Source organism: Heterostelium album (assembly GCF_000004825.1).
Source record: "Heterostelium album PN500 unplaced genomic scaffold PPL_scaffold13, whole genome shotgun sequence".
Taxonomy (NCBI): Eukaryota; Evosea; class Eumycetozoa; order Acytosteliales; family Acytosteliaceae; genus Heterostelium; species Heterostelium album.
Window position 1 is genome coordinate 381,071 of NW_008805075.1, and position 11,820 is coordinate 392,890.

At 28.8% G+C, this 11,820-nt stretch overlaps 4 protein-coding genes across 4 annotated transcripts; 1 reads left to right on the plus strand and 3 right to left on the minus strand.

Annotated features, from left to right (window-relative positions):
- Positions 1–265: 265 nt before the first annotated feature.
- Positions 266–984, plus strand: fxn (frataxin family protein; the record flags this gene model as incomplete). The annotated part of the gene is made up of 3 exons (XM_020582049.1): positions 266–495; positions 567–681; positions 757–984. The coding sequence occupies 3 exons, from the start codon at positions 266–268 to the stop codon at positions 982–984; spliced, it is 573 nt and encodes a 190-aa protein (XP_020427352.1).
- A 154-nt stretch (positions 985–1,138) lies between these two features.
- grpA (Golgi reassembly-stacking protein) lies at positions 1,139–2,291 on the minus strand (the record flags this gene model as incomplete). Its single annotated transcript, XM_020582050.1, has 2 exons — positions 1,139–1,863; positions 1,964–2,291. 2 exons carry the CDS (start codon positions 2,289–2,291, stop codon positions 1,139–1,141), a joined length of 1,053 nt encoding a protein of 350 aa, XP_020427353.1.
- Positions 2,292–2,603: 312 nt separating this feature from the next.
- PPL_11295 (uncharacterized protein) lies at positions 2,604–3,521 on the minus strand (the record flags this gene model as incomplete). The annotated part of the gene is made up of 4 exons (XM_020582051.1): positions 2,604–2,702; positions 2,864–2,891; positions 2,995–3,260; positions 3,324–3,521. The coding sequence occupies 4 exons, from the start codon at positions 3,519–3,521 to the stop codon at positions 2,604–2,606; spliced, it is 591 nt and encodes a 196-aa protein (XP_020427354.1).
- Positions 3,522–3,685: 164 nt separating this feature from the next.
- On the minus strand, positions 3,686–11,095 carry PPL_11296 (uncharacterized protein; the record flags this gene model as incomplete). Its single annotated transcript, XM_020582052.1, has 12 exons — positions 3,686–3,719; positions 4,211–4,419; positions 4,708–4,745; positions 5,144–5,216; positions 5,372–5,447; positions 6,358–6,405; positions 6,760–6,800; positions 7,408–8,967; positions 9,036–9,761; positions 9,831–10,458; positions 10,519–10,559; positions 10,907–11,095. The coding sequence occupies 12 exons, from the start codon at positions 11,093–11,095 to the stop codon at positions 3,686–3,688; spliced, it is 3,663 nt and encodes a 1,220-aa protein (XP_020427355.1).
- Between the last annotated feature and the right edge of the window lie 725 nt (positions 11,096–11,820).

Consider the following 11,820-nt stretch of genomic DNA (forward strand, 5'->3'; position numbering starts at 1 on the left):
AACTTTTTAAAAAACTAAAAAATTAAAATAAAATAGTTAAAATTTATTCAAATAAAATAATCAAAACACATAACTATCATACAAATAAACATATATATATTTATTTTGATTCTTGTTAATATTTAAATGACGTTTAACTTTCGTTTTTTTTTTTGTTTTTTTTTTTTTTAATTTTCATAAAATTGCAATTTAAAACTGATTGGTTGATTAATGATTGATTCAAAGATTACATATTAAAGGGTGATCAGCGACTCGACTATTAAAGATGATTTCATCAACAACAAGAAATATAATATCAAGATTGACAGTAAACACAAACTATCAATATTCATTTAGATCAATAGTATATAGTAAGAGTATAGTCATCAGAGATTCATCATCATCACAACAATCATTACAACACCGTTCATCATCCTCATTTTCATACAACCAACTAAATAGATTCAATAATAATAATACTTTAAATTATATTAAACGTTACTATTCAAGTGAAGAGTAAGTAAATATATATAGTATTATATTTCTAATCATATCAATGATATTGACAAATTAATCAATTATAAAAGATTACCATTACCAATATATCATACTATTGTAGATGATGAATTAGAGTTATTTTCAGATAGAATAGAGGTATTAATTCAATCGTTTGAAGATAAAGGTGCTGATGTTGAAACTTCAGTAAGTTAAGTTAATATTATTATTTTGTTTTACAACTAGATTACTGATATATTTCTTATGAAAATATCATAATAGGATGGAGTATTAACAATTAATTTAGGAAAAAATGGTACATATGTAATTAATAAACAAACACCGAACCGTCAGATATGGTGGTCATCACCTATTAGTGGACCAAAACGATTCAACTATGACACAATATCAAAGCAATGGATAGATAACATCGATGGTACACCTCTAAGAAATCTTCTTCAATCTGAAATCAAGACTTTATGTAAATATGATTTGAATCTTGATAATTAGATTTGAATAGATTGGATTACTTGGATATTCAAACTATTAAAATATGATGATCATCAATACTGACTGCAATAGAATAAAATTTATAATAATAATAAGATTTTATTTACAATTATTTTATATTTTTATATATCTACTTTTATCTTTCTTTCTTTCTTTATTCCAGTGGTATTTGTTGTAGTTGTTGTTTATTAAGTTCATCTTCAAGATTGATATTGTTATTTATATTATTATTATTATTACTATTGTTATTTGTATTATTATTGTTGTTGTTTTCTGTAATTTCTAATTGATCAAAGTTTAATTTAATTGGTGTATTGTCTATTGGTTCAACTGGATTATCTATATAGTTTGTTTGAGTGTTGTTGTTGCTATTGTTACTATTAGCAGAGTTTGTTGTTGTTGATTTATATGGTGATTCTTGTTGTTGTGATGTTTGCTGTTGATTTATCATAGGTTTCAATTGATCTATTGAGGGTGTTATCATTTGTGATGTCATAAGTTGTTTGGTTGGTATGCGATGGAGTAATCCATAGCCGATGTCACAACCCAAGCTACCGCTACCACCCCAATTCTTGTTGGGTGTAATGGTGACGAGACGTACTTGCTCTGACAACGAACTGTAGATATACAACTGAATCGGTCGATACATATTGTTGTTGATCAGCGTAAAGAAGTCTTCTTGTTCGTTCATGATCAAGTCTGGTGTACCAACGATATAGTCGGTTCTCGTCTGTAGACCGGCTTCGTGTGCAGGTGAATTCAAATAGACATCCAGAATATGCCATACATTCTCCAATGTCTTTGACCAAGAGCAATATCTAATGCTTATACCCGCCAAACCATTACCTCCCCATGTATTACTTGGTACAATAACTTGTTCTAAATAAATAATAAACAATTAAAAAAAGATTAATAAAATAAGTATGTATATATCTATATATATATATATATTATTATTATGTATTTTCTATTAAATTACCTCTTGTTGTATCAGATTTTATATTATAAACAATTAGATGAACTTCTTTTTCAATGTTTTCCTTAAAGGTGTCAGAGAATCTAGAGTCTTCTTTGTCAAAGACTACTTGGTTGGCAGCGACAATAAAGTCAAAGAATGGTACGAGTCTACCGCATGCCGGTGAGTTTGGTTGTACCTGTAGAACATGATAACCAGTACGATTGTAGAGATCTTGTTGACCTGGTTTCGACGATGTACCAGATGAAACAGGTGCACCTCCAATATTTAGTTGTTGACTCTGTGAGTTTGGTCCACCTACACCAACATTACCAGATTGTGCATTTCCCATTATTTATAATATAATAATAATAATATATTTAATATAAAAAACAAACAATGAAATAAATATATATGTATAATTTATTTGGTTATTGTAAAAAAATAAATACACTTTCAATCAATAAAAGTCAAAATTTTTCAAAATTATTTATATTTTTCGGGGTAGTGTAATCAATCATCTTTTCATGATCATCAAAAAATTAATTAATAAAAATAGATTATATTTAAAAATTATATTAAAAAATACCTACAAGTCAGAGCCTCTCTATATATAATACTAAAATGTTATTTTTAGAACACCATTGATTAATATTTTCCCTTCTTATGTTGGAATGGAAAGTTCAGACAGGTTAATCTGTGGATAGACATCAGTCATTGAGATGGTTGTGCCGTTGGGAAGCTTAAATTGTACCTCTTTAGCCTATAAATTAGCAAATGTAGTCATAGATTGATTGAAAAGGAAGAAGTAATTTTAAATTAAATATATTCTTTACTTTTAAATAATGTATTCAAATTATTATTAATGTGGAATAGATCTTTCAGTTGTTCTCTGACCTGTTGTAGTAGAACAATGGATTTTACACTGTAGAGATGTCTGCCTACGATAGTTCTTAAATTAAATATTTAAAAAAGATTCTATTTTTATTAATTTTTTGATTGATATAAGTGTTAAAACGTTTTTTTTGCTTCAAAATGTTCCGTCTTCAACATACACCTCCATCTTTAAATAAGGATATTGTTTATAAATTATACGAAGAAGGTGAGAGTTGTTTGTTTTGATGATAAGTCTCTCCAAGTTTGGAAGACTATCGATTGTTTCTTTGAATTCGATATCTTGTTCGTCATCCTCTTGAGGACAAGTATATAAACCCTTCAAGTACAAAGTGTGAATGTTTTGTTTGTTGTACAATGAATACTGACTATCTTTATTCATCGATGTAGGTATTTCAAAGAAATGAATATCATTATTGGAACTTGTCTCCAAATATAAATATATTCGATTTGTTTGCATAGATATAAATTTGAATCAATTCTTACAAACCAATGATAGTTCGACATGTGATGAATTTAGATTTATCATCTCGAAATAAAATGAGTCAATGGCTCCTTCATTTGGATGGTTTCTAATGTATGGTACAATGTATTCCTTCAATGTCGATGGAATTCGATTTGACAACAAGTATGTCAATATTTTTGTTGAAGTAGTATTGATAATATTTGCATGTAAATGTGTATACATTTTTATGTGATTTATATAATTTTAGCAAATAAATAGTAATAAAAGATATTCTATAAAATGTTGTTAACTTATAAATAGACATGTCAGATTTGTTCTACTGAATTTACTTCAATTAAAGAGTTTCAACACCATGCAGTTGAAAGCTGCATACCATGCGTATTAGATTACTTTGGACTTTCAAAAACAATATTTATTGAACTATTGAAAGAAGAATGAGAAGTTAGAGGAGCAAATAGCAGCATTAAAATTGGAGGCACAAAAGAATGAGCAGTTAGAGGAACAAATAGTAGCATTAAAAGTAACTCTGTTAATTTTTTTTTTGTTTGATCAAAAGTGTGAACTTTTTTTTTTTTGCAAGTCCAAAATATCAATTTTTTTTTTTTTTTTTTTTTTTTTTTTTGGAACAATATCATTCAAAAAGTTTGACATGACGATTCACTTTTAGATTTAAGTATGATCCCTTCGTTTTACTGGCGTCATTAAATTTATATGGCGGTTAAATAGTAAAATAAAGAAAAATCTGTTGTGTAATTATATATTCTAGTACAGATGAATACAATACCTTTTAGTAAAAATAGTTTCTTTTGTAAATACTGTAATATAGTTCATACTTCAAACAAAAAGAAAATCCAAATTGGAGGAAATGGCAAAGAAGTACAGCAAACCAATCGATGAAATCATTAAATTACACAAGGAGCGAGGATGCTTCATCTGCAGTAAACCCCGTGCTAGTTGTGGCAGCTCCAAAGAGCGCACAACCACCTCCAAGTAGATCAATTACTAGTATCATCATTGAGAAGACCTCACCTAGGTATATCAAGATCAAATACCTAGAGAGCTCTTGGTATGGAAATTGATACAGCAGTGGCATTGGAACACAGTGAGCCAACAGATTTTTCTTTATTTTTCTATTTAACCGCCACATAAATTTAATGACGCCAGTAAAACACCCCCCAAAAATAAAAATAAAAAAATTTTCCACCATATTAATTTAATATCCCCAGTAAAATACTTAATTTTTTTTTTGAACCTAAATTTTGTTGAATCGTAGTAAAAAAAGTATCCCTTTTGTTATTTGTTGTATCATTTGTATCATTCTATACCCTGTTATTTCATCTATATCTTTCTTTTAACTAAATTTATTTTAAAAAATGAATTAGAAAATGCCTCAGTTTGTTTTAACTACTGGTATATTGTTATCAATCAATGATATGTTCTTTGCATCTATGAACAAAGACAAAAATTATTTTTAGTAAGTTTTCAATGTGACATTGACATTTATTGTTTAATTATAAGTTCTTTTAATTAATAATGATTTACAATTTAAATTTTTTATTTTAAATGTTAAATTTTTTTCGATGATAGTGGTTGTGGCTGTTTTTCACAATTTTTTTTTCTAAGTTTTTGCAATAGAGATTAATATTAAAAAAATAAAATAAAATATCAAACCTTGTTAGATTTTAATAAAAATTAGATAAATAGAAAGTATTTTTATAGTAGATTTAGAATATAAAGTTTGATTTATTCTTTAAAAAAAATTTGAAAGAGTTTGGCCTCTGTTTTTCGATGGGTAAAATGAGTTTTCCAATCTGCATCGGAGTTCGGAGCAAGCTACAACAAACCCGAGAGATCAAAGAATACAGGGACAGACATATTTATCAATGTTATGAAAGATTCAATCAATTTCTCAAAGATCTTCAATCAAAAATTGCTGTTCAAAAAATGGTTATTGTAATATGGGAAATTTATATGAGAAAATCAATGATAGGCAACTAGCGAAATAGATATTAAACAATGGACCCTACTGATTAAATAAAGCACATATATCAAATAGAAATGGTTCAACACACGATATGTGATCTTGAATTTCTATCGATTCCTTGAATAGTGGATATAAGCTGGTATCTTTCACTTTGCCAATCTTCACTAAATATTAAATTTTTGGTTTTTATTTGAATCAAACACAATCAAATCAACAATAACCATATAAAATTCAATTGTATAATGTTAGCGATACGAAAAAGCAACTTTGTATTATAGTAGATTGACAAGAAAGTGAGTTAATAAATGAATAAATGAATAAATATAATATATATGAATATAAATATATAAATATATAAATATATAAATATATAAATATAAATAAATATAATATTTAAATAAATATAAAAAATATAAATAAATATAACACTGAAAATAAATATAAATATTAAGATAGATATAAAGATAAATATAAATAAATAAATATAATACATATATTGATATATAGAGAAATAAATAAATTACTGGATGAATAAATAAATGTATGAAAGGAAGAAAGAAGAATGGGTGGATGAAAGATTGAAAGAAAGAAAGAAAGAAAGAAAGAATGGATGAAAGGAAGAATGAAAGTGAATTAGGTGCTAATTCACTGCAGTGCAAATAAATAGAAATATAGTGTAAGAATATAAATATGTAAAGCGTTGAGCACAATGTGCACTGGACTAATACAGTACTTATATTGTATTACCTATATCTATTTATTTATAGAATGATACATACCATATAAACAAATTAAAGGCAAAACTAACCTATACTTTTTTGGAGAAAAAAAAATAAATTTGAATTAGTTATCTTGAATATACTTGATTATTTACCCACCCTGCACTGAGTGTGCTCCTGGTAATCCATTCTATTATTATTCACGACTATCATATCAAAATGGAGAAAATCTACATGATAACCGGGTGGCTCGTTCGATGCACCTTTATTGTTGTTACTCAACAATATTTTTCTATTTAAAACAAAAAAGTTAATAAGTAAGAATGTTTATCCAAATTGATTTTCAATTACATACATTTTATTTTTAAAGATTGTAGCTGAGTCGATATAATAACTTGACCACCTTAGTTAGAAATATTGACTAGTTGGCCCTTTATATATTCTAAAGTGGTGCATTTTAAAATATATAGTTTTATAGTGTGCCTACCATATAATGCCGGATTGGTCTGTATCAAATAAGTTAGTAAAACATTAATTGAATAATGTATACTAGACATTATTGAGTGACAGCCAGATGGGAGTCTTCATCTTTTACATTCGGTAATACCAGAATAATTTGTCGTAGGCATACAAAATTATCTGATATGTTGAACATAAATTAATGACATACGAAATATAATAAAGAAGTAAATAAAATTTATATTAATAAAATTATATGCGTATACCTTTATTGGACTATTCTCTTGATTAAAAATACAAATAAAATCTAGAAAGATCACATTCTTTGTATGAATTGACCTTTGTATAATAGAATGAATTAGTTAAGTACATTCACAACTGCTCAGCTGCTATATAAGGAACTTATACTTACAATGAACTAAAACATAATATAAAACAAAATTTACTACTACCAAATCAATATGCTTCAACATTCAAACACTCCAGATAATGAATCAGGTTGAAAGCGTTATTCTAAAATAATATAGCAAAGTGCTCACATGTTGAATTGTGTTTTTGTTAATAACCAAAATCACCTTATTCAATGTTGAAATAAATTTGATTTGAAATGTACTAGACCAGACTCCCATCCGAATATATACATAGCTTCATCAAACCCATAACAACAAATGAAAAAATAGGCGAATTGATTGCAAAATTCTTTACACACTACTGCATATACTATTTCAAAACAAGCAATCAAAAATTATTGAATAATTATGATCCACTAAAGATATGTCAAAGAAATAAAAATAAGTAATCTGTATTCATTAAAATAAAACAATTATTTACTTACACTATCTTTTATGCCTAAACATCTCCACATACCAAAAAGATTATAATAAAATTTGAATTATAAAAATGATTTTAAAACATTTCCAATCATATTTTGAATTGGTCTTATTACCAGGTTTGATAATGGGTTCTTAATAAGTAGAGTGGAGAAGAGCTGTCCATAGTCCGCTATGGCTGTGAGGCATGGAATTCTTATAATAAGTTCTCGTAGAGATGGCCAATTGGATAAGAAGTCACCGGCATTGTTCATGTTTTCGTCTTCTTCTGCGGTATTCAACTGGTCCTTGATCTTTTCATATGGAATACAGAATCGATCGATCTCCATTGCATCGTCAGTTTCCTCAACTTGTTCCATGATAGGATCTTCATGTGATGTCATTTCTACATCATTTGATGCTGCTGCTTCTGACTGTGGTGGAGATTGTTGTTGCAGTATTTGTGAAAGTTGTTGTAAATAGTTGATTTGTTGTTGTCTATAATCTTGAATCTGCGAGTTGTAATTGTTATCGATTTCAAAGATTACGACAATTTCTTTTGCTGGTTTTGATTGTTCCGTTGATTGAACTGTAGTGTTGTGTTGAATAGGAGTATGGAGTGGTGTTTGGGTTGGAGTTTGGATTGGTGATTGAGATGGAGTTTGGATTGGTGTTTGGGATTGTGTTGGAATTGGTGTTTGGATTGGTGTTTGGGATGGTGTTTGAATTGGTGTTTGGGATGGGGATTGGATTGGTGTTTGACTATTTACATGAGTTGATTTGTGATGTTTTTGATTGTCCATTGATTCTTGATTATTATCTTCTTCTCTTATTCTTTTTTTTGTTGAATTGTTATTATTATTATTGTTATTGTTATTTATTTGGTTATTTATTTGGTTATTTATTTTTTTATGTTGACTATTATTGTCACAATCATCCTCTCTTTCTTTTCTTTTACCACTATAAATCAAGCTCGATCCGATATCATGATCATCGTCACCAAAATCAATCGATTCGATATCAAACAATGGTTTACTTTGGGTATTTTGTGTATTATTATGTGTATTATTATGTGTATTATGTGTATTATTCTGTGTATTATTCTGTGTATTAATTTGTTTATTATTTTGTGTACTATTTTGTATATTATCTTGTGTATTATTCTGTGTATTATTTTGTGAATTAGTCTGTTTTGTTTTCTTTGTTCCTCTGTAGCCTCTTCTTCTTTTGTTTGTACCAGAGAGTGTTTGGTCTGGTGTAGTTGTGGTAGCTGGTTTTGGTGAAGATTGAGATGAAGTAGAAGCAGCTTGTGAATTTGAAAGTGTTGGTTGAGATGGTGACTGAGGTGACGAAACAATTTGTTGTGTTCTTGAAGGTGTGGGTTGTGGAGCTAATTTAGATGTTACATTGGCATAAGTATTTATAATATCGCTCATCTCTTTTGCCTTTTCCTTATTTGATTCGTCTACATTCTTGGCAATCTCATTCATTTCTATCATGGTGTTTAGATAGGTGGTATGTGCCTTATCTCGAGCTGGTTTCCAAGACTGTGCCTCCTCCTTGGTGGTCGATTCGTAGCCTCTGGAAATTGTAGTCTCTTTACCAACTTGACTTTTCATAGCAGAATATTTGTAGATAGTCATTTTGTCAACTTCATTTCCACCCATGAATTTAATGTAATGTTTATTGGCACGCATCTTTTTTTTATAAAAAAATATTGATTAATAATTGTTTTGAATACAAATTATATAATTGATTAACTTACTGATCTATTATCTAAAAACTGGAAACGATGATACTCTGTAAAACCAGGAAAGATCTTTATTTCTTTCTGTTTCAATTCCTTTGGGTTATGAATTTCGACTGTTACTTTGATGGTAACAGCTTCCTTCTCTGATTCAGAGGTCAATTTGTATGTTCTTTGATAGTTGTTGTTGTCAGTGGTACTCTTGATTGCATTGATAACATCTTGATCTGTATAGATTGAATCTTTGAAACTCGACTTGTCTGCTATCGCTCTAGAAACCATTGAAAAATGTTGATCGCATTCACTCTTTCCGTGATAGGGTGCAAAAGTATTCAATTCGACGAGATACTTTCTTTTGGTTTTGTTTGGAGTGTTTGGATCAGCTACTTGCAACTTTGACAATGTATGCATATATGAAAGTATTTCATTTGACTTGAAGTGTCTAGCATTATCACACCAAAATGTAATTTTGTTGATATTTAGACTGGTGAATAATGGATCATTGATTAATTTGTCGAGACATGAAATTGCAAATGTCGAACAGTGATTAAGTACTTGTGAAAGACAGTCATAGTAGTGAGTCTTCAGCTTGTCACCTTGCTTATAGAAGAGGACCATTCCAAAGAAGGTACGAGCAGGTTGTTGGTAAAATTCATGGCTTACTTGCACTTTGGATTTACCTAATGATATATTCTCTTTAAAATCACAGAGAATAATACACTCTCCTGCCTTTAACTCATTTTTCTAAATAAAAAAAAAAAAAAATTTCATTAATAAATCATTAACTAAATGTATTAATAAAATTATAATTACACATGTCAAATAATCATTCTTTCTTTGCTGAACAAACATCTTGTGAATAGTCAAGATTTCAAACAGTTTATGATCTTGATCTGAAAGTTGCCCAAACTTAATTCGTTTTGACTCGAGAGCCTGATACTGAACACACATTGGACACATGTCGGTTCGATTCTTCATTTCTCTGACATACTCTGGTACGAAACTGTAAAATGCACTTCTACCCATGAGTGGATACTTGACTTGATCAACTTCACTCTTCTTGAGGTAATCTGTAAAGCAGGTATTTATGTTTCCTAAAGCAAGGTTCTTGATTGGCACCAACTCGAATGCTCGTTTACCATCTGCGTCGAGTTCTTTGCTGTACAACCTCATGTTTTTACTTGATTCTTCAGTTATATCTTTCATATTGAAGTAACCTTCGACCGCTGTCCTTAGCATCGTGGTTCTTTGTCTTCTTGTCATTTGTCCATTGTGTGTAAATTTAGATCTCCAATTGCTGATCTCTTCTGCATTAATCAGTCTACCTGCACCATACTTATGTACGTGTTGAATTGCACGATTCCACGCATTATTATCTATTGTGATTCCAAACTCTCTGATTTCCTTAGAAGTGTAAAAAGGAACTAAACTTGATAACAATCTAGATTGGGAATATTAGTATCAATGATATACAAAATCGCGAGCATTACAAAACACTTACCTTGTTTTTTCATATCCATCTCTATCTGTATATTGGCCACTCTGAAGTGATGAAATAACATATGACAACGCAACAGCATGTGTGGTTGCTCCAGGTATCTCTTCATATATCTCCTTATATCCCTTTCTGAATTCTTCTGTTGTAGTAATACTACCATCTTTCTTTAATTCTTCAAGAACCTGAATATATTTATAGTTAAAAGTATTAACAATAATCATTCAAAACAACAGTTTATGATATGTATAGTTGTCAATAGTGTACCTGCTTTCTAGTGGTATTCTTTGTTAACCAATCTTTCATTAAATGTGTCTGTTGATCAATCGTTACTTTGTTATGTTTTTTTGGTGATGCTATTACATTGCACTGAAGTTGTTATTAAATTTAAAACTTTACTTTTATTACCAGACCTCTCTGATAATTCACTATAGTCCTTATAACGATTACTCTTGACTGGTTTAGTGTTTGAATCACTAACTGATTTTATTGAATTCAATACTCCTTGTGTATAATTATTGAAATAGGGAGCCAATGATGGACTATTATTACTCTTATTTTGTGTAGTTAATCTGCTTGCCATTTTAAAATAAAACTTAATTAAAATAACGAATCAAAAATCAAATATAAATAATTAAAAAGAATCAGTGATTTTTAAAAAAAAAAGCAAAACACAAAAAAGCATAGCCACATGATAATAAGTATTAGTTTGATGCACCTCTTTAACAATATTTCTATTAATGATTAAATCTATAGATTGTTTTATTTTTTTCTTTATTATTAAATTTTAAATACATATATTGTGTTTTGTTTTTTAAATAACTCTCTTTTGATCCATGTATAACCACATGACCAACAGTCTACCTGTTTGTAGAATAATACCAAAGAGGTTACGAGGGGTCATAATGTTCACGAATTGATGAACATTATATTTCCTCGATATATTTTCTTTGACATTCGAAACAATGTTGAATTGCTCTAAGCATTATTAGTTAGCTAAAATAAAACCATTGGTTTTCACCAAATCTTGACAATAATTAAAAGGTTCACGTTTCTCAGCTGCTCTTCTCCTATAGAATTCTCTGAATGATGATGATGGTTTAACCAGTCAGTTAATTAAAGTTGTTTAAAAGTGAAAAAATAAAATAAATCTATATCTTTATAAATATTACATCCACTATCCTTTTTAGCCAATCTATGATTACATGTGCTTGTTTATATGTTTATTTTACTTTTTAGTTGAGCAATAGAACTAATTCTGTTATTGAACTCAAACTTTGTAATTGTTTCTGTTATTGAAACGCATGC